This window comes from Oncorhynchus masou, chromosome 7 (assembly GCF_036934945.1).
Source record: "Oncorhynchus masou masou isolate Uvic2021 chromosome 7, UVic_Omas_1.1, whole genome shotgun sequence".
Classification (NCBI taxonomy): domain Eukaryota; kingdom Metazoa; phylum Chordata; class Actinopteri; order Salmoniformes; family Salmonidae; genus Oncorhynchus; species Oncorhynchus masou.
The window spans coordinates 3,753,814-3,780,822 of record NC_088218.1 but is presented as its reverse complement, the minus strand read 5'-3'; the positions used below and the strand labels follow the sequence as shown (position 1 = coordinate 3,780,822).

Here is a 27,009-nt window from a genome sequence, read left to right as displayed (position 1 = left end):
TATACTGACCTCCGTGTTATTATTTGACTATGGAGACCTGCAGGGGTGATTAACTATACTGACCTCCGTGTTATTATTTGACTATGGAGACCTGCAGGGTGATTAACTATACTGACCTCCGTGTTATTATTTGACTATGGAGACCTGCAGGGGTGATTAACTATACTGACCTCCGTGTTATTATTTGACTATGGAGACCTGCAGGGGTGATTAACTATACTGACCTCCGTGTTATTATTTGACTATGGAGACCTGCAGGGTGATTAACTATATTGACCTCCGTGTTATTATTTGACTATGGAGACCTGCAGGGGTGATTAACTATACTGACCTCCGTGTTATTATTTGACCTTGGAGACCTGCAGGGGTGATTAACTATACTGACCTCCGTGTTATTATTTGACTATGGAGACCTGCAGGGTGATTAACTATACTGACCTGTGTTATTATTTGACTATGGAGACCTGCAGGGTGATTAACTATACTGACCTCCGTGTTATTATTTGTGGAGACCTGCAGGGGTGATTATTTGACCTCCATGTTATTATTTGACTATGGAGACCTGCAGGGTGATTAACTATACTGACCTCCGTGTTATTATTTGACTATGGAGACCTGCAGGGGTGATTAACTATACTGACCTCCGTGTTATTATTTGACTATGGAGACCTGCAGGGTGATTAACTATACTGACCTCCGTGTTATTATTTGACCTTGGAGACCTGCAGGGGTGATTAACTATACTGACCTCCGTGTTATTATTTGACTATGGAGACCTGCAGCGGTGATTAACTATACTGACCTCCGTGTTATTATTTGACTATGGAGACCTGCAGGGGTGATTAACTATACTGACCTCCGTGTTATTATTTGACTATGGAGACCTGCAGGGTGATTAACTATACTGACCTCCGTGTTATTATTTGACTATGGAGACCTGCAGGGGTGATTAACTATACTGACCTCCGTGTTATTATTTGACTATGGAGACCTGCAGGGTGATTAACTATACTGACCTCCGTGTTATTATTTGACTATGGAGACCTGCAGGGTGATTAACTATACTGACCTCCGTGTTATTATTTGACTATGGAGACCTGCAGGGGTGATTAACTATACTGACCTCCGTGTTATTATTTGACTATGGAGACCTGCAGGGGTGATTAACTATACTGACCTCCGTGTTATTATTTGACTATGGAGACCTGCAGGGTGATTAACTATACTGACCTCCGTGTTATTATTTGACTATGTAGACCTGCAGGGGTGATTAACTATTCTGACCTCCGTGTTATTATTTGACTATGGAGACCTGCAGGGGTGATTAACTATACTGACCTCCGTGTTATTATTTGACTATGGAGACCTGCAGGGGTGATTAACTATACTGACCTCCGTGTTTTATTTGACTATGGAGACCTGCAGGGGTGATTAACTATACTGACCTCCGTGTTATTATTTGACTATGGAGACCTGCAGGGGTGATTAACTATACTGACCTCCGTGTTATTATTTGACTATGGAGACCTGCAGGGTGATTAACTATACTGACCTCCGTGTTATTATTTGACTATGGAGACCTGCAGGGTGATTAACTATACTGACCTCCGTGTTATTATTTGACTATGGAGACCTGCAGGGTGATTAACTATACTGACCTCCGTGTTATTATTTGACCTTGGAGACCTGCAGGGGTGATTAACTATACTGACCTCCGTGTTATTATTTGACTATGGAGACCTGCAGGGTGATTAACTATACTGACCTCCGTGTTATTATTTGACTATGGAGACCTGCAGGGTGATTAACTATACTGACCTCCGTGTTATTATTTGACTATGGAGACCTGCAGGGTGATTAACTATACTGACCTCCGTGTTATTATTTGACTATGGAGACCTGCAGGGGTGATTAACTATACTGACCTCCGTGTTATTATTTGACTATGGAGACCTGCAGGGGTGATTAACTATACTGACCTCCGTGTTATTTACTCAGGATGATTATGTACAGTACAATAATATCCTCTCTCCTACAACAGTTCTCTAAACACAACCCCCCCCTCCCCCCCAACCCACCCACTCACACACACACACCATGACCCCCTCATCACCAGCACCAATGCGCTGGCTGTGTGTTCTACTCTGTTCTGACCCAGATTTGTCTGCACTAATACTTTTCACCACTAATGACTTGTATATCTGCTGCAGCTGCACTAGGAAGAGAGAGAGAGGAGGGGCTGTGGCATCTGGACTATCTGAGCTCTATCTGCCTGCTGCCTGTTTTCAGCCCTGTTTACAGCCCTGTTTACAGCCCTGTTACAGATTGACACAATTATTAATTTTCACAAAGTCTGCTGCCTCAGTTTGTATGATGGCAATTTGCATATACTCCAGAATGTTATGAAGAGTGATCAGATGAATTGCAATTAATTGCAAAGACCCTCTTTGCCATGCAAATGAACTAAATCCCCCAAAAACATTTCCACTGCATTTCAGCCCTGCCACAAAAGGACCAGCTGACATAATGTCAGTGATTCTCTTGTTAACACAGGTGTGAGTGTTGATGAGGACATGGCTGGAGATCACTCTGTCATGCTGATTGAGTTCAAATAACAGACTGGAAGCTTCAAAAGGAGGGTGGTGCTTGGAATCATTGTTATTCCTCTGTCAACCATGGTTACCTGCAAGGAAACATGTGCTGTCATCATTGCTTTGCACAAAAAGGAGGAGAGCGGTTCAATTGTTGTGAAGAAGGCTTCAAGGCGCCCAAGAAAGTCCAGCATGTGCCAAGACCGTCTCCTAAAGTTGATTCAGCTGCGGGATCGGGGCACCACCAGTAAAGAGCTTGCTCAAGAATGGCAGCAGGCATCTGGAAAAAAGCTTGTTCGGAGAAGACAAGGTGAGCGCTACCATCAGTCCTGTGTCATGTCAACAGTAAAGCATCCTGAGACCATTCATGTGTGGGGTTGCTTCTAAGCCAAGGGAGTGGGCTCACTCACAAACACAGCCATGAATAAAAAATGGTACCAACACATTCTCCTAGAGCAACTTCTCCCAACCATCCAGGAACAGTTTGGTGACGAACAATGCCTTTTCCAGCATGATGGAGCACCTTACCATAAGGCAAAAGTGATAAGTGGCTCAGGGAACAAAACATTGATATTTTGGGTCCATGGCCAGGAAACTCCCCAGACCTTAATCCTATTGAGAAATTGTGGTCAATCCTCAAGAGGCAGGTGGACAAACAAAAACCCACAAATTCTGACAAACTCCAAGCATTGATTATGTAAGAATGGGCTGCCATCAGTCAGGATGCGGCCCAGAAGTGACAGCTTGACAGCATGTCAGGGCGGATTGCAGCGGTCTTGAAGAAGAAGGGTCAACACTGCAAATATTGACTCTTTGCATCAACTTCATGTAATTGTCAATAAAAGCCTTTGACACTTATGAAATGCTTGTAATTATACTTCAGTATCCATAGTAACATCTGACAAAAATATCTAAAGACACTGAAGAAGCAAACTTTGTGAAAATTAATATTTGTGTCATTCTCAAAACTTTTGGCCACGACTGTATATTTGTGTGTTAGTAAATTTAGGAGGAGAGATATATGCACTGCATATAAGTATTGAGTCTAGGTTGGTCATTTTCTATCCAATAATGTGGTATTTACATCATCATGCAAATAAATTCATTAAAAATTCTACAATGTGATTTTCTGGATTTTTTAAAATTTTGTCTGTCATAGTTGAAGTGTACCTATGATGAAAATTACAGGCCTCTCTCATCTTTTTAAGTGGGAGAACTTGCACAATTGGTGGCTGACTAAATACTTTTTTGCCCCACTGTATAACAATGTGTTGTTCCTGACTGAACCTGCATCTTGGAGGAGACACATTGCTATACACAGTGTACATATTGCTGTGCACAATGCAAAAAACCTACGTGTTGGTCAGGCTCTTTAACAGCCGTGTCCTGATATGGAAGTTACAGCTTGTCAATACTGTTACTAGTCCTCTCTGCTGCTCTGGAGTGGCCTGAGTTCCTGGGCCAGGCTGATGATGCTGGAAACTGCTGAGTCCACACCTGCAGACAGGAGGGAGGGAGGGAGAGAGAGAGAGAGACAGAGAGAGGGAGAGAGAGAGGGAGAGAGAGAGATAGAGAGAGAGAGAGGGGGAGAGAGAGAGGGAGAGATAGAGAGAGAGAGAGGGAGAGAGAGAGATAGAGAGAGAGAGAGGGGGAGAGAGAGAGAGAGGGAGAGATAGAGAGAGAGAGGGAGAGAGAGAGAGAGGGAGAGAGAGAGGGAGAGAGAGAGAGAAAGACAGAGAGCAAAGAGAGAGAGAGAGAGAGAGAGGGGAGAGAGCGAGAGCGAGAGAGAGGGAGAGAGAGAGAGAGGGAGAAAAGAAAGGAAGAGTGAATGAGAGAGTTCCATTACAGTAGGGTATTAGCCAGATACAGAGAGAGCTCATCCACTCTGTCAGACCTGAGTTGGTCTCTCACGGACATGCCGCCATGTCCGTCTCTCAGTGTAGCCACTGAAGCGGGAGATGGGTAACTCACAGAGAAAGATTCCTCCCTGTCGCATGCAGAGGAGGAAGAGGAGTCGGAGAGGAGGAAGACAGGAGAAGGACATTGCAGGTAGGAGGAGGGATGAAGGCTAGACATAACATGAAGGACAGGTGAGTGACTGACGTTGCGCTAGTGTAGGGATGGAGTGTGTGACTGACTGTCATCGAGTCTTCAGACCTAACGCAAGTCTTCAGGGAAGGTTACTCATCGAACCACCTCTGTTGTGCAGCTGTTTGGTTCTAGCTGAATGGCTGGACAAAGGGATAACTTGAAAGGTCATGCACTGGGTCTGGCGATAGGTAGAGGTGGGTACTGTGTGTGTGTGTGTTATGTATCCATTGCAAGCCTTTGTTGTTTATCGTGATCATTATGCCAGATATTATGCTGTTGTTGATGCTGTTTTCTGTGAAACAATGACTGTGTTCAGTGCATAGGGAGAAGGAACGCTCGTGGAAGTCATCTCTCTCTCTACTCTCTCTTCCTCTATCTCCTCTCTCTCTCTCTTTCACCTGTCTCTCTATCTCTCCCTCACCCCTGTCTCTCTATCTCTCTCTCACCCCTGTCTCTCTATCTCTCTATCTCTCTCTCACCCCTGTCTCTCTATCTCTCTATCTCTCTCTCACCCCTGTCTCTCTATCTCTCCATCTCTCTCTTACCCCTCTCTCTCTCTCTCTCTATCACCCTCTCTCTCTCTCTCTCTTACCCCTGTCTCTCTCTCTCTCTCTATCACCCTCTCTCTCTCTCTCTCCCTCTCTCTCTCTCTCTCTCTTACCCCTGTCTCTCTCTCTCTCTCTGATCTGTTTCTTGATGATACACAGCATTAAAACCATGTGATATGAGGAAGAAAATGTTGCTGAGTAATTGACTCTTTAAAATCCACTGCATTCTCTGATGAGACACTGCTGCTGCAGCATAAACTATCTGGAGGAAAGGAGAGGAGAGGAGAGGAGAGGAGAGAAGGAGAGAAGGAGAGGAGAGGAGAATGAAAGGAGATCGAGAAGAGAGGAGTCTGATAGGAGAGCAAATGAGGAAAGGAGAGGAGGAGGGTGTGCTGTAACAGTACGTGACACAAATCCACTACCTCTACTCCATTACAGCAGTAGAGGCTGAATCCACCATCTCTACTCCATTACAGCAGCAGAGGCTGAATCCACCATATCTACTCCATTACAGCAGCAGAGGCTGAATCCACCACCTCTACTCCATTACAGCAGCAGAGGCTGAATCCACCACCTCTACTCCATTACAGCAGCAGAGGCTGAATCCACCACCTCTACTCCATTACAGCAGCAGAGGCTGAATCCACCACCTCTACTCCATTACAGCAGCAGAGGCTGAATCCACCACCTCTACTCCATTACAGCAGCAGAGGCTGAATCCACCACCTCTACTCCATTACAGCAGCAGAGGCTGAATCCACCACCTCTACTCCAATACAGCAGCAGAGTCTGAATCCACCACCTCTACTCCATTACAGCAGCAGAGGCTGAATCCACCACCTCTACTCCATTACAGCAGCAGAGGCTGAATCCACCATCTCTACTCCATTACAGCAGCAGAGGCTGAATCCACCACCTCTACTCCATTACAGCAGCAGAGGCTGAATCCACCACCTCTACTCCATTACAGCAGCAGAGGCTGAATCCACCACCTCTACTCCATTATAGCAGCAGAGGCTGAATCCACCACCTCTACTCCATTACAGCAGCAGAGGCTGAATCCACCACCTCTACTCCATTACAGCAGCAGAGGCTGAAGGCAGTAACTTGGCAGGGAATTGTCAGGGACCTCACAATACAATATTATCACGATACTTAGGAGACGATATGATTCTCACGATTCTATATGTGTTGCGATTCAACAAAAAATGCTGAAAAGAAATTGGCTCCCTATTTAAAAAGAAGATGGAGAACAAGCTATGAAGGAAACCGTTTTGGTGCAGATACAGCCACACTTAGCGCCCAAATATTATTGTGATATTGTGAAAACGATACGATATGGTAAATCGTCAAAAATAACATCAGACATTTTAACTGTATCGATTTCTCCCCCCCCGTCATTATCAGTACTCACTTCAGTGTCGCTTAAAGGCCCTGGGCCTCCCAAGTGGCACTGCGGTCTAAGGCTCTGCATTGCAGTGCTTGAGGCGTCACTACAGACCTGGGTTCAATCCCAGGCCGTGTCACAGCCGGCCGTGACCGGGAGGCCCAGCTCTGTCCGGGTTAGGGGAGGGCTGTCCCATTGCGCTCTAGCAACTCTTTGTGGCGGGCCGGGTGTCTGCAAGCTGACATCGGGCGCCAGTTGCAAGCTGACATCAGGCGCCAGTTGTACGGTGTTTCCTCCGACACATTGGTGCGGCTGACTTCCGGGTTAAGCGAACAATGTATTAAGAAACAATGCGGCTTGGCAGGGTTGTGTTTCAGAGGACGCATGGCTCTACACCTTCGCTTCTCCCGAGGCCGAGGTGCAGCGATGGGACAAGACTAACTACCAATTGGAGAGAAGAAGTGAGGAGAAAAAGGTCCTAGATACTGTAGTCGACCTCTTCAGTCCACAGTGGTTAAACCCTCCAACTGGCTTCTCTATAGATGGGGACAGGGCCAGTTAAGGGCCCTAGATACTGTAGTCGACCTCTTCAGACCACAGTGGTTAAACCCTCCAACTGGCTTCTCTATAGATGGGGACAGGGCCAGTTAAGGGCCCTAGATACTGTAGTAGCCCTCTTCAGACCACAGTGGTTGAACCCTCCAACTGGCTTCTCTATAGATGGGGACAGGGCCAGTTAAGGGCCCTAGATACTGTAGTAGACCTCCTCAGACCACAGTGGTTGAACCCTCCAACTGGCTTCTCTATAGATGGGGACAGGGCCAGTTAAGGGCCCTAGATACTGTAGTAGCCCTCTTCAGACCACAGTGGTTAAACCCTCCAACTGGCTTCTCTATAGATGGGGACAGGGCCAGTTAAGGGCCCTAGATACTGTAGTAGCCCTCTTCAGACCACAGTGGTTAAACCCTCCAACTGGCTTCTCTATAGATGGGGACAGGGCCAGTTAAGGGCCCTAGATACTGTAGTAGCCCTCTTCAGACCACAGTGGTTAAACCCTCCAACTGGCTTCTCTATAGATGGGGACAGGGCCAGTTAAGGGCCCTAGGTACTGTAGTAGCCCTCTTCAGACCACAGTGGTTGAACCCTCCAACTGGCTTCTCTATAGATGGGGACAGGGCCAGTTAAGGGCCCTAGATACTGTAGTAGACCTCTTCAGACCACAGTGGTTAAACCCTCCAACTGGCTTCTCTATAGATGGGGACAGGGCCAGTTAAGGGCCCTAGATACTGTAGTAGACCTCTTCAGACCACAGTGGTTAAACCCTCCAACTGGCTTCTCTATAGATGGGGACAGGGCCAGTTAAGGGCCCTAGATACTGTAGTAGACCTCTTCAAAAATCCTTTACACCAACTGGGTTCGAACCCCGGGTCTCCTGCGCACCACAAGACTGTTAGCCCACTGATGGAGGTCAAAGGCTTTAGCTCAGTGGGATAACACAGTCTTGTGTGTGATGCATAACTTTGTCTGAGACCTGAAGCTTCAGCAGGCTAACACAGTCCTGTATAGAGGCACAACCCAGCTGGTAACATACACTGTGTAAGCTAGCTGTGTTTATTCTGGCTGTCAGGGACCTGCTGAATGTGCTGCTTTCTCTGGGATGAAATCATCAGACCTGGACAGATCGTCTCATCCACATTAGTCTCATGATTATGGATTGATAGAGATCATTCTATTCATCCTACATCAGATATGAAGGGTTGCCTGGTTACAGATGAGCCTGGGTTATTCAAGGAAACAACAGACTACACACACGAACACACACACACACACACACACACACAGCAAACTAACTCTCAGACACGCACAGCGAACCCACACACACAGACATACACACACACACACACACACAGACACACACACACACACCTACTGTAGATGTTAATGAACAGATGCTGCTGTTGTAATATGAGGATGAAATGAAAGCAAGGCCAGAAGATAAAAGATGATGAAAGAAAGAGGGTTGACATCTCCCTCGTATCTTCTGTTGATCTCTGTCCTCCTCTCAACCCCCTCCCCCAGCCTTGGAGGATAAAAGATGATGAAAGAAAGAGGGTTGACATCTCCCTCGTATCTTCTGTTCATCTCTGTCCTCCTCTCAACCCCCTCCCCCAGCCTTGGAGGATAAAAGATGATGAAAGAAAGAGGGTTGACATCTCCCTCGTATCTTCTGTTGATCTCTGTCCTCCTCTCAACCCCCTCCCCCAGCCTTGGAGGATAAAAGATGATGAAAGAAAGAGGGTTGACATCTCCCTCGTATCTTCTGTTGATCTCTGTCCTCCTCTCAACCCCCTCCCCAGCCTTGGAGGATAAAAGATGATGAAAGAAAGAGGGTTGACATCTCCCTCGTATCTTCTGTTCATCTCTGTCCTCCTCTCAACCCCCTCCCCCAGCCTTGGAGGATGAAAGATGATGAAAGAAAGAGGGTTGACATCTCCCTCGTATCTTCTGTTCTCCTCTCCCAGCCTTGGAGGATGAAAGCAGCGTTGTCTGTTGTCTGAATCATAATAACACCACCACCTCTTCAAATCAGATGTTCTGTGCATCTATGTGTGTTGATGTCTAACAACAGCAGAGATGGTGTTTTGAGGAAACATGGACAACTGTCATTGGAGCAGTTGTCAGCTTAATTCAGTTGATGTTGATATGTGTTACTGCCCCCTGCTGGTATGGAATGGCAGTGACTGGTTTCATTTATTTATTTATTTTACCTTTATTTAACGAGGCAAGTCAGTTAAGAATAAATTCTTATTTTCAATGATGGCCTAGGAACAGTGGGTTATTTCACCTTTATTTAACTTGGCAAGTCAGTTAAGAACAAATTCTTATTTTCAATGACGGCCTCGGCCCCTGTTCAGGGGCAGAATGTCAGATTTGTACCTTGTCAGCTCGGGGATATGAACTTGCAACCTTTCGGTTACTAGTCCAACGCTCTAACCACTAGGCTACCCTGCCACCCCAGGCATAACTCCTGTTCATGTTGGGCGGGAAAATATTTTAATATATATGTGTTGAATTATATGTATATATAATGTATTGATTTATATCAAGGTCTTGGTTTGATTGTAGCTGCACAAGTTACAGCTGTTTATGGAAGGCTGTTGGGGTCATACTGTTGGGGTCTTACTGTTGAGGTCATACTGTTGGGGTCATACTGTTGGGGTCATACTGTTGGGGTCATACCGTTGAGGTCATACCGTTGGGGTCATACTGTTGGGGTCATATTGTTGGGGTCATACTGTTGGGGTCATACTGTTGGGGTCATACTGTTGGGGTCATAGTGTTGGGGTCATACTGTTGAGGTCATACTGTTGGGGTCATACTGTTGGGGTCATACTGTTGGGGTCATACTGTTGGGGTCATACTGTTGGGGTCATACTGTTGGGGTCATACCGTTGAGGTCATACCGTTGGGGTCATACTGTTGGGGTCATACTGTTGGGGTCATACTGTTGGGGTCATACTGTTGGGGTCATATTGTTGGGGTCATACCGTTGGGGTCATACTGTTGGGGTCATACTGTTGGGGTCATACTGTTGGAGTCATACTGTTGGGGTCATATTGTTGGGGTCATACTGTTGAGGTCATACTGTTGAGGTCATAATGTTGGGGTCATACTGTTGGGGTCATACTGTTGAGGTCATACTGTTGGGGTCATACTGTTGGGGTCATACTGTTGAGGTCATACTGTTGGGGTCATACTGTTGGGGTCATACTGTTGGGGTCATACTGTTGGGGTCATACTGTTGGGGTCATACTGTTGGGGTCATACTGTTGGGGTCATACTGTTGGGGTCATACTGTTGGGGTCTTACTGTTGGGGTCATACTGTTGGGGTCATACTGTTGGGGTCATACTGTTGGGGTCATACCGTTGGGGTCATACCGTTGGGGTCATACCGTTGGGGTCATACCGTTGGGGTCATACCGTTGAGGTCATACTGTTGAGGTCATACTGTTGGGGTCATACTGTTGGGGTCATACTGTTGGGGTCATACTGTTGGGGTCAGACTGTTGGGGTCATACTGTTGGGGTCATACTGTTGGGGTCATACTGTTGAGGTCATACAGTTACTGTTGGGGTCATACTGTTGGGGTCTTACTGTTGGGGTCATACTGTTGAGGTCATACTGTTGGGGTCATACTGTTGGGGTCATACTGTTGAGGTCATACAGTTGGGGTCATACTGTTGGGGTCATACTGTTGGGGTCTTACTGTTGGGGTCATACTGTTGAGGTCATACTGTTGAGGTTATACAGTTGGGGTCATACTGTTGGGGTCATACTGTTGGGGTCATACTGTTGAGGTCATACCGTTGGGGTCATACTGTTGAGGTCATACTGTTGGGGTCATATTGTTGAGGTCATACTGTTGGGGCCATACTGTTGGGGTCATACTGTTGGGGTCATACTGTTGGGGTCATACTGTTGGGGTCATACTGTTGGGGTCATACCGTTGGGGTCATACTGTTGAGGTCATACTGTTGGGGTCATACTGTTGGGGTCATACTGTTGAGGCCATACTGTTGAGGTCATACTGTTGGTGTCATACTGTTGAGGTCATACTGTTGGGGTCATACTGTTGGGGTCATACTGTTGGTGTCATACTGTTGAGGTCATACTGTTGGGGTCATACTGTTGGGGTCATACTGTTGGGGTCATACTGTTGAGGTCATACTGTTGGGGTCATACTGTTGAGGTCATACTGTTGGGGTCATACTGTTGGGGTCATACTGTTGGGGTCATACTGTTGGGGTCATACTGTTGGGGTCATACTGTTGGGGTCATACCGTGTCTAAAAACACAGCTGTCTTCTCTCCCAGTGATGACAACAAAACAGAATTCATGTGCAAATTAATAATAACGATCTATTCTCCTGTTCTCTCTTTCCCTATTTTAAGCCATCGTTGTAATTAATAATTAGTTCTTAACTGACTTGCCTAGTTAATTAAACGTTAAATTCTATAATTTAAAAAAAAATCTTCATAACCCTATCAATGAATAACAATCACAACTGCCAATGAATGAAAAGGACAGCAGAACCTAACCATAATTTCAATAATATAAATATGACCAATCTATTCTCCTGTTGTCTCTCTCCCTAGCTGTCTCTAACCTGGATGTGGAGAGTAAGCTAACAGTGCACTACCAGGCCCCATGGCACCAGCACCACAACGTGTTTCACCCCTGCAGCCGGCCGCCATGCGTAGAGGAGCTCCACAGACATGCCAAGCAGAGCCTGCGAGCCCTGCACAGAGGTGACATACACCACCTAACATACACCGCCTAACACACACCACCTAACACACACCACCTAACACCTAGCATGCACCACCTAACACCTAACATACACCACTTAACACACACCACCTAACATACACCACCTAACACCTAACATACACCACTTAACACACACCACCTAACATACACCGCCTAACACACATCACCTAACACACACCACCTAACACCTAGCATACACCACCTAACACCTAACATACACCACCTAACACCTAACATACACCACTTAACACACACCACCTAACATACACCACTTAACACACACCACCTAACATACACCACTGAACATACACCACCTAACATACACCACTTAATACACACCACCTAACATACACCACCTAACACACCTAACCACCTAACACACATCACCTAGCATACACCACCTAACATACACCACCTAATACACACCACCGAACATACACCACCTAACACACCTAACCACCTAACACACATCACCTAGCATACACCACCTAACATACACCACCTAATACACACCACCTAACATACACCACCTAACATACACCACCTAACACACACCACCTAACATACACCACTGAACATACACCACCTAACATACACCACCTAATACACACCACCTAACATACACCACCTAACACACCTAACCACCTAACACACATCACCTAGCATACACCACCTAACATACACCACCTAATACCTAACACCACCTAACATACACCACCTAACACACCTAACCACCTAACACACATCACCTAGCATACACCACCTAACACCTAACATACACCACCTAACACCTAGCATACACCACCTAACACACCTAGCATACACAACCAAACACCTAGCATACACCACCTAACACACACCACCTAACACCTAACACACACCACCTAACACCTAACACACACCACCTAACACCTAACACACACCACCAAACACCTAGCATACACAACCAAACACCTAGCATACACCACCTAACACACACCACCTAACACCTAACATACACCACCTAACATACACCACCTAACACCTAACACACACCACCTAACATACACCACCTAACACCTAACACACACCACCTAACACCTAACATACACACCTAACATACACCACCTAACACCTAACATACACCACCTAACATACACCACCTAACACCTAACATACACCACCTAACACCTAACCTAACACCACACCTAACACACACAACCTAACACACACCACCTAACACCTAACATACACCACCTAACACCTAGCATACACCACCTAACACCTAACATACACCACCTAACATACACCACCTAACACCTAACACACACCACCTAACACCTAACACACACCACCTAACACCTGACATACACCACCAAACACCTAACATACACCACCTAACACCTAACATACACCACCTAACATACACCACCTAACACCTAACATACACCACCTAACACACACCACCTAACACACACCACCTAACACCTAACATACACCACCTAACACCTAACATACACCACTTAACACACACCACCTAACACACACCACCTAACACCTAACATACACCACCTAACACCTAACATACAACACCTAACACACACCACCTAACACCTAACATACACCACCAAACACCTAACATACACCACCTAACACCTAACATACACCACCTAACACCGAACATACACCACCTAACAGCTAACATACACCACCTAACACCTAACACACACCACCTAACACCTAACATACACCACCTAACACCTAACATACACCACCAAACACCTAACATACACCACCTAACACCTAACATACACCACCTAACACCTAGCATACACCACCTAACACCTAACATACACCACCTAACGCCTAACATACGCCACCTAACACCTAGCATACACCACCTAACAAACACCATCTAGCATACACCACCTAACACCTAACATACACCACCTAACACACCACCTACCACCTGACATACACCACCTAACACCTAGCATACACCACCTAACACCTAACACACACCACCTAACACCTAACATACACCACCTAACACCTAACATACACCACCAAACACCTAACATACACCACCTAACACCTAACATACACCACCTAGCACCTAGCATACACCATCTAACACCTAACATACACCACCTAACACCTAACATACACCACCTAACACCTAACATACACCACCTAACACCTAACATACACCACCTAACACACACCACCTAACACCTAACATACACCACCTGACACCTAACATACACCCCCTAACACCTAACACACACCACCAAACACCTAACATACACCCCCTAACACCTAACATACACCACCTAACACCTAACATACACCACCTAACACCAAACATACACCACCTAACACCTAGCATACACCACCTAACACCTAACATACACCACCTAACACCTAACATACCCCACCTAACACACACCACCTAACACACACCACCTAACACCTAACACACACCACCTAACACCTAACACACACCACCTAACACCTAACATACACCACCTAACACCTAACATACACCACCTAACACCAAGCATACACCACCTAACACCTAACATACACCACCTAACGCCTAACATACGCCACCTAACACCTAGCATACACCACCTAACACCTAGCATACACCACCTAACACCTAGCATACACCACCTAACATACGCCACCTAGCATACACCACCTAACACCTAACATACACCACCTAACACACACCATCTAACACCTAACACACACCACCTAACATACACCACCTAACACACACCACCTAGCATACACCACCTAACACCTAACATACACCACCTAACACACACCACCAAACACACACCACCTAACACCTGACATACACCACCTAACACCTAACATACACCACCTAACACCTAGCATACACCACCTAACACCTAACACACACCACCTAACACCTGACATACACCACCTAACACCTAGCATACACCACCTAACACCTAACACCTAACACACACCACCTAACCCCTAACATACACCACCTAACACCTAAAATACACCACCAAACACCTAACATACACCACCTAACACCTAACATACACCACCTAACACCTAGCATAACCACCTAACACCTAACATACACCACCTAACGCCTAACATACGCCACCTAACACCTAGCATACACCACCTAACACCTAGCATACACCACCTAACATACGCCACCTATCATACACCACCTAACACCTAACATACGCCACCTAACACACACCACCTAACACCTAACACACACCACCTAACATACACCACCTAACATACACCACCTAACACACACCACCTAACACACATCACCTAACACACAGCCCCTAACATACACCACCTAACACCTAACACAGACCACCTAACACCTAACACAGACTACCTAACACAGAAATACCAAGCAGAGCTTCTGAGCCCTACACAGAGCTTGGGAACCAAAGCACACAAGCACACACACCATGAACCATACACTCTACCTAACAACAGTTTGAACCAGGGTTGGTGTGAAGTCCATCAGTAATCCCTCATATGTGGCGCCACCTAGTGTTAGTACTGTGAACACCTGCTAGTCTGGGTTCTAGAAAACTCTTGATTGACATCATCTCAGTGAGGGGCCAGTGGCTGTTAAAGCTGCAACACAACATGGTGACCGCTAGTGAATACAGTCACAACATGGTGACCGCTAGTGAATACAGTAACAACATTGTGACCGCTAGTGAATACAGTCACAACATGGTGACTGCTAGTGAATACCGTCACAACATGGTGACCGCTAGTGAATACAGTCATAACATGGTGGCCTCTAGTGAATACAGTCACAACATGGTGACCGCTAGTGAATACAGTCACAACATGGCTGACCGCTAGTGAATACAGTCACAACATGGTGACCGCTAGTGAATACAGTAACAACATTGTGACCGCTAGTGAATACAGTCACAACATGGTGACCGCTAGTGAATACAGTCACAACATGGTGACCGCTAGTGAATACAGTCACAACATGGTGACCGCTAGTGAATACAGTCACAACATGGTGACCGCTAGTGAATACAGTCACAACATGGTGACCGCTAGTGAATACAGTCACAACATGGTGACCGCTAGTGAATACAGTCACAACATGGTGACTGCTAGTCAATACAGTCACAACATTTGTAAGTCGCTCTGGATAAGAGCGTCTGCTAAATGACTTAAATGTAAATGTAAACATGGTGATTGCTAGTGAATAGAGTCATCTAATGTAGCGAGACCCTGTCAGAATCTGACCTCAGTATTTCCCTCATGGTTTACAGACCAACAGCAACGTCAACGGTCGAACAGCCGCGAGCGCAGAGTGACCATCTCCATCTCTGGGGCTCCTCCAATGCCCACCCTCCCTTCCCCACGCACCCTCAGACGGCACGAGCAGAGGGGCAGGCACAGCCGCGCGGTAAGGGGATACACATGTCTTTACAGGCTTTGCTCAAGCGCTATACAAGCACACCTGATACAACAGCTAATCAATAGTGCTGAAATGACTTGACTGATACAGCAGCTAATCAATAGTGCTGAAATGACTTGACTGATACAGCAGCTAATCAATGTCCTGAAAGGACTTGACTTGCTAATCAATGTGAAATGACTTGACTGATACAACAGCTAATCAATGTCCTGAAATGACTTGACTGATACAGCAGCTAATCAATGTCCCGAGGAGAAGTCCTGAAATGACTTGACTGATACAGCAGCTAATCAATGTCCTGAAATGACTTGACTGATACAGCAGCTAATCAATGTCCTGAAATGACTTGACTGATACAGCAGCTAATCAATGTCCCGAGGAGAAGTGCTGAAATGACTTGACTGATACAGCAGCTAATCAATGTCCTGAGGAGAAGTGCTGTGACTGAAATGCTAATCAACTTGACTTGACTGATACAGCAGCTAATCAACAAGTGCACTGATACAACAGCTAATCAATGTCCTGAAATGACTTGACTGATACAGCAGCTAATCAATGTCCTGAAATGACTTGACTGATACAGCAGCTAATCAATGTCCCGAGGAGAAGTGCTGAAATGACTTGACTGATACAGCAGCTAATCAATAGTGCTGAAATGACTTGACTGATGCAGCTAATCAATGTCCCGAGGAGAAGTGCTGAAATGACTTGACTGATACAGCAGCTAATCAATGTCCTGAAATGACTTGACTGATACAACAGCTAATCAATAGTGCTGAAATGACTTGACTGATATAGCAGCTAATCAATGTCCTGAAATGACTTGACTGATACAGCAGCTAATCAATGTCCTGAGGAGAAGTGCTGAAATGACTTGACTGATACAACAGCTAATCAATGTCCTGAAATGACTTGAAATGACTTGACTGATACAGCAGCTAATCAATGTCCTGAGGAGAAGTGCTGAAATGACTTGACTGATACAGCAGCTAATCAATGTCCCAAGGAGAAGTGCTGAAATGACTTGACTGATACAGCAGCTAATCAATGTGCTGAAATGACTTGACTGATACAGCAGCTAATCAATGTCCCGAGGAGAAGTGCTGAAATGACTTGACTGATACAGCAGCTAATCAATGTCCTGAAATGACTTGACTGATACAACAGCTAATCAATGTCCTGAAATGACTTGACTGATATAGCAGCTAACCAATGTCCTGAGGAGAAGTGCTGAAATGACTTGACTGATACAACAGCTAATCAATGTCCTGAAATGACTTGACTGATACAACAGCTAATCAATAGTGCTGAAATGACTTGACTGATACAGCAGCTAATCAATGTCCTGAGGAGAAGTGCTGAAATGACTTGACTGATACAACAGCTAATCAATGTCCTGAAATGACTTGACTGATATAGCAGCTAATCAATGTCCTGAAATGACTTGACTGATATAGCAGCTAATCAATGTCCCGAGGAGAAGTGCTGAAATGACTTGACTGATACAGCAGCTAATCTGTATTTGTTTGTTTTATTAACAAGCAGCAGGCGAGACCAGAGAGAGAGGTAGAATATCAACTGCGGAAGGTAAACTATCACATAGTGTAGTGCCTGTTAGTGGTGTGTGTTGTCAACCTATAAGTGGTGTGTGTTGTCAACCTACAAGTGGTGTGTGATGTCAACCTACAAGTGGTGTGTGTTGTCAACCTACAAGTGGTGTGTGATGTCAACCTACAAGTGGTGTGTGTTGTCAACCTACAAGTGCTATGTGTTGTCTACCTACAAGTGGTGTGTGTTGTCAACCTACAAGTGGTGTGTGATGTCAACCTATAAGTGCTGTGTGTTGTCAACCTACAAGTGCTATGTGTTGTCTACCTACAAGTGGTGTGTGTTCTCAACCTACAAGTGCTGTGTGTTGTCAACCTACAAGTGGTGTGTGTTGTCAACCTACAAGTGGTGTGTTGTCAACCTGCAAGTGGTGTGTGTTGTCAACCTACAAGTGGTGTGTGTTGTCAACCTACAAGTGGTGTGTTGTCAACCTGCAAGTGGTGTGTGTTGTCAACCTACATTGTGGTCCTGTAACTGTAACTACGAAAATACAGTTGAATTTCTTCTTAAACATGATATAGTAGCATGTGTCCATTGTTGATGATGTCACCAGTGCAGTGCAGTGAGCTTAGTAGGTTTCAGCTGGTTGTGTTCTCTCTCTCTCTCTGCTGCACGGCTTCCACTAGGAGAGACACGTGAGAGAGACAAACATGCAGACAATACACAGAAAGGTAACAGGAAAGACATCAGAGCACATATATCTACATTCGGATCACTTTATCGGTCAATTGCCCTCAAGGTCCAACCCGAAATTTGACTTCTTCACCCAACCCCTCCGAAAGACACATTAAACAAGTTTTGGAGAGGTGCAGGGGGCTGCCTCTCTGGGAGCTGTCTTTGTAGGGGTTAAGTGCCTTGCTCAAGGGCAGGCAATGGCATCTTAAGATTTGATCACTTCCCGCCAGATTTTCCCCGTCCGACCCGGGATTTGACCTGGCAACCCTCCGGTTGCTTGCTCGTCTCTCTAACCGCTAGGCTACCTGATCTCATCGCATGTTTTTAATCATGTGTTTTCCATCCCAGTGAGTTTGCATGCTGGGGGGGAGTATGATTGTATTGCACATAAGAATGTTTAGCGTTATGACTCATCGTGCTGCGTATCTTCCTTTAACGCTGCAGGAGAGACCTGGAAGGGAGGTTCACTGTCACACTATACAGAGAAAGGTAAATGGGATGGCGTCCATTACAAGATGACCCCTCTAGAGTCCTGCTAACGCCACTCTTATAACAGTTCATAACAGCTTTCTGTCCTGAGGGATCCTGAACACGGTCACCTCTCAGCTTTCACAGACGAATATAATTCTTTCACTCCGTTTTCTTGTAGGATGCGATGATGAAATCACTTCCTTGTCTAAACGGGGAAGAGGGATGCCTGGCTTACTCATCTCCGTAGCATTTTTTTTTTCTTCACAAGAAGTTACTCACAATGTTTTGTGTCCCCAGCACCTGGGCCCCCCCATGTTTCATCCTGTCTGTCTAATGTTGGGTCCCCATGTTTCATCCTGTCTGTCTAATGTTGGGTCCCCATGTTTCATCCTGTCTGTCTAATGTTGGGTCCCCATGTTTCATCCTGTCTAATGTTGGGTCCCCATGTTTCATCCTGTCTGTCTAATGTTGGGTCCCCATGTTTCATCCTGTCTGTCTAATGTTGGGTCCCCATGTTTCATCCTGTCTGTCTAATGTTGGGTCCCCATGTTTCATCCTGTCTGTCTAATGTTGGGTCCCCATGTTTCATCCTGTCTGTCTAATGTTGGGTCCCCATGTTTCATCCTGTCTGTCTAATGTTGGGTCCCCATGTTTCATCCTGTCTGTCTAATGTTGGGTCCCCATGTTTCATCCTGTCTGTCTAATGTTGGGTCCCCATGTTTCATCCTGTCTGTCTAATGTTGGGTCCCCATGTTTCATCCTGTCTGTCTAATGTTGGGTCCCCATGTTTCATCCCTGTCTAATGTTGGGTCCCCATGTTTCATCCTGTCTGTCTAATGTTGGGTCCCCATGTTTCATCCTGTCTGTCTAATGTTGGGTCCCCATGTTTCATCCTGTCTGTCTAATGTTGGGTCCCCATGCTTCATCCTGTCTGTCTAATGTTGGGTCCCCATGTTTCATCCTGTCTGTCTAATGTTGGGTCTCCATGTTTCATCCTGTCTGTCTAATGTTGCCCCCCCCCATGTTTCATCCTGTCTGTCTAATGTTGGGTCCCCATGTTTCATCCTGTCTGTCTAATGTTGCCCCCCCCCCATGTTTCATCCTGTCTGTCTAATGTTGCCTTCCCCCCATGTTTCATCCTGTCTGTCTAATGTTGGGTCCGCATGTTTCATCCTGTCTGTCTAATGTTGGGTCCCCATGTTTCATCCTGTCTGTCTAATGTTGGGTCCCCATGTTTCATCCTGTCTGTCTAATGTTGGGTCCCCATGTTTCATCCTGTCTGTCTAATGTTGGGTCCCCATGTTTCATCCTGTCTAATGTTGGGTCTCCATGTTTCATCCTGTCTGTCTAATGTTGGGTCCCCATGTTTCATCCTGTCTGTCTAATGTTGGGTCCCCATGTTTCATCCTGTCTGTCTAATGTTGGGTCCCCATGTTTCATCCTGTCTGTCTAATGTTGGGTCCCCATGTTTCATCCTGTCTGTCTAATGTTGGGTCCCCATGTTTCATCCTGTCTGTCTAATGTTGGGTCCCCATGTTTCATCCTGTCTGTCTAATGTTGGGTCCCCATGTTTCATCCTGTCTGTCTAATGTTGGGTCCCCATGTTTCATCCTGTCTGTCTAATGTTGGGTCCCCATGTTTCATCCTGTCTGTCTAATGTTGGGTCTCCATGTTTCATCCTGTCTGTCTAATGTTGGGTCCCCATGTTTCATCCTGTCTGTCTAATGTTGGGTCCCCATGTTTCATCCTGTCTAATGTTGGGTCCCCATGTTTCATCCTGTCTGTCTAATGTTGGGTCCCCATGTTTCATCCTGTCTGTCTAATGTTGGGTCCCCATGTTTCATCCTGTCTGTCTAATGTTGGGTCCCCATGTTTCATCCTGTCTAATGTTGGGTCCCCATGTTTCATCCTGTCTGTCTAATGTTGGGTCCCCATGTTTCATCCTGTCTGTCTAATGTTGGGTCCCCATGTTTCATCCTGTCTGTCTAATGTTGGGTCCCCATGTTTCATCCTGTCTGTCTAATGTTGGGTCCCCATGTTTCATCCTGTCTGTCTAATGTTGGGTCCCCATGTTTCATCCTGTCTGTCTAATGTTGGGTCCCCATGTTTCATCATCTGTCTAATGTTGGGTCCCCATGTTTCATCCTGTCTGTCTAATGTTGGGTCCCCATGTTTCATCCTGTCTGTCTAATGTTGGGTCCCCATGTTTCATCCTGTCTGTCTAATGTTGGGTCCCCATGTTTCATCCTGTCTGTCTAATGTTGGGTCCCCATGTTTCATCCTGTCTGTCTAATGTTGGGTCTCCATGTTTCATCCTGTCTGTCTAATGTTGGCCCCCATGTTTCATCCTGTCTGTCTAATGTTGGGTCCCCATGTTTCATCCTGTCTGTCTAATGTTGGGTCCCCATGTTTCATCCTGTCTGTCTAATGTTGCCCCCCCCCCCCCATGTTTCATCCTGTCTGTCTAATGTTGGGTCCCCATGTTTCATCCTGTCTGTCTAATGTTGGGTCCCCATGTTTCATCCCTGTCTAATGTTGGGTCCCCATGTTTCATCCTGTCTGTCTAATGTTGGGTCCCCATGTTTCATCCTGTCTGTCTAATGTTGGGTCCCCATGTTTCATCCTGTCTAATGTTGGGTCTCCATGTTTCATCCTGTCTGTCTAATGTTGGGTCCCCATGTTTCATCCTGTCTGTCTAATGTTGGGTCCCCATGTTTCATCCTGTCTGTCTAATGTTGGGTCCCCATGTTTCATCCTGTCTGTCTAATGTTGGGTCCCCATGTTTCATCCTGTCTGTCTAATGTTGGGTCCCCATGTTTCATCCTGTCTGTCTAATGTTGGGTCCCCATGTTTCATCCTGTCTGTCTAATGTTGGGTCCCCATGTTTCATCCTGTCTGTCTAATGTTGGGTCCCCATGTTTCATCCTGTCTGTCTAATGTTGGGTCCCCATGTTTCATCCTGTCTGTCTAATGTTGGGTCTCCATGTTTCATCCTGTCTGTCTAATGTTGGGTCCCCATGTTTCATCCTGTCTGTCTAATGTTGGGTCCCCATGTTTCATCCTGTCTGTCTAATGTTGGGTCCCCATGTTTCATCCTGTCTGTCTAATGTTGGGTCCCCATGTTTCATCCTGTCTGTCTAATGTTGGGTCCCCATGTTTCATCCTGTCTGTCTAATGTTTCATTCAATATGATTTCACCTTTGTCTCTAAGTCCCATCCATGGTTTTCATTTTGTCCCATCGATCAAGTTGTCATCATTTTTGTTTTCTTCATGTTTTGTGTTTATAGTATGACCGTACCCGCTCCCCCTCCCCCACTGAATGTTGCCTCTTCACCCCATGGACCAGAAAGGTATTTGCCTGCATTCCAAGCCACGTGGTTTAAAATCTACAGGCCCGAAATGAATTGTAATACTAGTTCTAAATAGAACTACTACTACTACCTCTCCTTCCTGCTGTTCTAACCTCCGTCTACTGTCTACATCTCATTAGCTCCTGTCTACTGTCTACTGTCTTCATCTCACTAGCTCCTGTCTACTGTCTACTGTCTTCATCTCATTAGCTCCTGTCTACTGTCTTCATCTCATTAGCTCCTGTCTACTGTCTACATCTCATTAGCTCCTGTCTACTGTCTACATCTCACTAGCTCCTGTCTACTGTCTACATCTCATTAGCTCCTGTCTACTGTCTACTTTCTTCATCTCATTAGCTCCTGTCTACTGTCTTCATCTCATTAGCTGCTGTCTCCTGTCTACTGTCTTCATCTCATTAGCTCCTGTCTACTGTCTTCATCTCATTAGCTCCTGTCTACTGTCTACATCTCATTAGCTCCTGTCTACTGTCTTCATCTCATTAGCTCCTGTCTACTGTCTATATCTCATTAGCTCCTGTCTACTGTCTACATCTCATTAGCTCCTGTCTACTGTCTACATCTCAACTGTCTTCATCTCATTAGCTCTTGTCTACTGTCTTCATCTCATTAGCTCCTGTCTACTGTCTATATCTCATTAGCTCCTGTCTACTGTCTACATCTCATTAGCTCCTGTCTACTGTCTACTGTCTATATCTCTAGCTCCTGTCTACTGTCTATCTCATTAGCTCCTGTCTACTGTCTACATGTCTGTCTTCATCTCATTAGCTCCTGTCTACTGTCTCCTGTCTACTGTCTATTGTCTTCATCTCATTAGCTCCTGTCTACTGTCTACATCTCATTAGCTCCTGTCACTGTCTCCTGTCTACTGTCTTCATCTCATTAGCTCCTGTCTACTGTCTTCATCTCATTAGCTCCTGTCTACTGTCTGTCTACATCTCATTAGCTCCTGTCTACTGTCTACTGTCTACTGTCTACTCTCTTCATCTCATTAGCTCCTGTCTACTGTCTACATCTCATTATCTCATTAGCTCCTGTCTACTGTCTACATCTCATTAGCTCCTGTCTACTGTCTTCATCTCATTAGCTCCTGTCTACTGTCTACATCTCATTAGCTCCTGTCTACTGTCTACATCTCATTAGCTCCTGTCTGCATCTCAACTGTCTACATCTCATTAGCTCCTATCTACTGTCTACTGTCTACATCTCATTAGCTCCTGCCTACTGTCTACTGTCTACATCTCATTAGCTCATGTCAACTGTCTACTGTCTACATCTCGTTAGCTCCTGTCTACTGTCTACATCTCATTAGCTCCTGTCTACTGTCTACATCTCATTAGCTCCTGTCTACTGTCTACATCTCATTAGCTCCTGTCTACTGTCTACATCTCATTAGCTCCTGTCTACTGTCTACATCTCATTAGCTCATGTCTACTGTCTACATCTCATTAGCTCCTGTCTACTGTCTACATCTCATTAGCTCCTGTCTACTGTCTACATCTCATTAGCTCCTGTCTACTGTCTAACTGTCTACATCTCATTAGCTCCTGTCTACTGTCTACATCTCATTAGTCTCCTGTCTACTGTCTAGCTCCTGTCTACTGTCTTCATCTCATTAGCTCCTGTCTACATCTCATTAGCTCCTGTCTACTGTCTTCATCTCATTAGCTCCTGTCTATCTCATTAGCTCTGTCTACTGTCTACATCTCATTAGCTCCTGTCTACTGTCACATCTCCTGTCTTCATCTCATTAGCTCTTGTCTGTCTACATCTCATTAGCTCCTGTCTACTGTCTACATCTCATTAGCTCTGTCCTGTCTATCTCTGTCTGTCCTGTCTACATCTCATTAGCTCCTGTCTACTGTCTACATCTCATTAGCTCCTGTCTACTGTCTCAACTGTCTACATCTCATTAGCTCTACTGTCTCTGTCCTGTCTATTGTCTACATCTCATTAGCTCCTGTCTACTGTCTACATCTCATTAGCTCCTGTCTACTGTCTCCTGTCTACATCTCATTAGCTCCTGTCTACTGTCTACATCTCATTAGCTCCTGTCTACTGTCTCCTGTCTACATCTCATTAGCTCCTGTCTACTGTCTACTGTCTACTGTCTACATCTCATTAGCTCCTGTCTACTGTCTACTGTCTACTGTCTACATCTCATTAGCTCCTGTCTACTGTCTCCTGTCTACATCTCATTAGCTCCTGTCTACTGTCTACATTGTCTGTCTACTGTCTTACATCTCATTAGCTCCTGTCTACTGTCTACATCTCATTGTCCTGTCCTGTCTACATCTCATTAGCTCTGTCTGTCTACTGTCTACATCTCATTAGCTCCTGTCTACTGTCTACTGTCTACATCTCATTAGCTCCTGCCTACTGTCTCCTGTCTACATCTCATTAGCTCCTGTCTACTGTCTACTGTCTACATCTCATTAGCTCATGTCAACTGTCTACTGTCTACATCTCGTTAGCTCCTGTCTACTGTCTACATCTCATTAGCTCCTGTCTACTGTCTACATCTCATTAGCTCCTGTCTACTGTCTACATCTCATTAGCTCCTGTCTACTGTCTACATCTCATTAGCTCCTGTCTACTGTCTACATCTCATTAGCTGTATATGTCTACTGTCTACATCTCATTAGCTCTCCTGTCTACTGTCATCTCATTAGCTCCTGTCTCATTCTACATCTCATTGGCTCCTGTCCTGTCTACATCTCATTAGCTCCTGTCTACTGTCTACATCTCATTAGCTCATGTCCTGTCTACATCTCATTAGCTCCTGTCTACTGTCTACATCTCATTAGCTCCTGTCTATCTCTGTCTGTCTACTGTCTACATCTCATTAGCTCCTGTCTACTGTCTCCTGTCTACATCTCATTAGCTCCTGTCTACTGTCTTCAAAACATGATCATTCTCCTCTCCACTCCTTTCAACTTCTGACCACTATCCAGAACTCTGGGACTTTCCTGGAATCATGCTCTTTGACACTTGAGTGTTTGAGCTGTCTGTTGATCTCTGTGTTGATCTTGATATCTTTCTGTTCTTCATTTCCCTTTCCTCCAGAACATTTACTGAAATGGAATTCAAATGTTTTGCTCATTTTGTGTCTGTGCCTTGTAAGTGTATAACTGTTAAACATAAAGAGTTAAGTAACTGCCTGAAGACAATGTACTTTGTATGTTGGCCTTTGTAACAATACATCTAAGCATGTGTTGAAAAGGGCTCCTTGTTCTCTATTCCCTATATAGTGAGCCATGATGCTCTGGTCCTATAGTGGTACAGTATATCGAGAATATTATAACCTGGCTGGTTCCAGGCCTGAATGCTGATTGGCTGACAGCCGTGGTATATCAGACCGTATACCACGGGTATGACAAAACATTTATTTTTACTGCTCTAATTGCGTTGATAACCAGTTTATAATAGCAATAAGGCACCTCGGGGTTGTGCCAAAGAACAGCCCTTAGCCGTGGTATATTGGCCACATACCACACCCCCTTGTGCCTTATTGATTAAGTATACCATTTGTAACTTTTCTAGGTGTTACTCTAACCCTACAACACCAACTGACTGTATCTCTCTCCATCTGCTTCAGGCTGCCACTACCACTGACCCTGATGCTGAGCCTGCAGTGGGCCACAGGTCTACTGGTGCTATCCCCAACCCCCCCTCCACACTGGACAAGCAGACCAACTGGTCCAAGGCCCTGCCTCTGCCCACCCCTCAGGAGAGGATGAAGAGTGACCCAGCAGTCGTGTCCTCGTGCATCATCCCCATCAACGTCACTGGTAAACACAACATAGCTCCAATGTCTGTCCCTGGATGTGTCTGATATTCTCTCAATCGGGCTCTCTCTCTCTGTCTCTTCTCCCAGGTCTCTCTCTCTCTTCTCTCTGTACATTCTGTCGCTCTCTCTCTCCCTTTCTGCTCTCCTCACATTCTCTCTCTCTCTCTGTACATTCTGTGCTCTCTCTCTCTCTCTCTCTGTACATTCTCCCTTTCTCTCTCTCTCTCTCATTCTTGTCAGGACCCTCTCTCTGGGTCTCCGGATTCTCAGTCTCTAACCAACTGTCATCTCAGACACAGCAGTACTGTTAAGACTGTGTATTTAATCTCTCCTTAACTCTGCACATTCTGTTGCTCTCTCTCTCTCTCAAATGGGGTTTAACAAAAACAGAATTCCCTTTAACTCTGTACATTCTGGGTGTGGCTCTCTCTCTGTACAGAACTGTTGCTCAAGGGTCTTCTCTCTCTCAGGTCTATAATGGGGAAAAAGGTACATTCTGTCTCTCTCTCTAGTGATCAAAACCTCCTCTCTAATTCTCTCCTTTTTCTCTCTCTCTCTCTTCCTTTCTCTCTCTCTCACTCTGTACATTCTGTCGTGCTCTCTCTCTCTCTGTACATTCTGTCGCTCTCTCTCTCTCTCTCCCTTTCTCTCTCTCTCACTCTGTACATTCTGTCGCTCTCTCTCTCTCTTTCTCTCTCTTTCT

The 27,009-nt window shown here is 45.5% G+C and overlaps 1 protein-coding gene across 1 annotated transcript in view; it reads left to right on the top strand.

Annotated features, from left to right (window-relative positions):
* LOC135542913 (actin remodeling regulator NHS-like) overlaps positions 1-27,009 on the top strand; it is a 175,684-nt gene that overhangs the window by 138,605 nt on the left and 10,070 nt on the right. Inside the window, 5 exon segments of the mRNA XM_064970055.1 lie at positions 11,775-11,927; positions 16,245-16,381; positions 17,939-17,980; positions 22,436-22,498; positions 26,115-26,307. Coding sequence (XP_064826127.1) covers positions 11,775-11,927; positions 16,245-16,381; positions 17,939-17,980; positions 22,436-22,498; positions 26,115-26,307 — 588 coding nt within the window.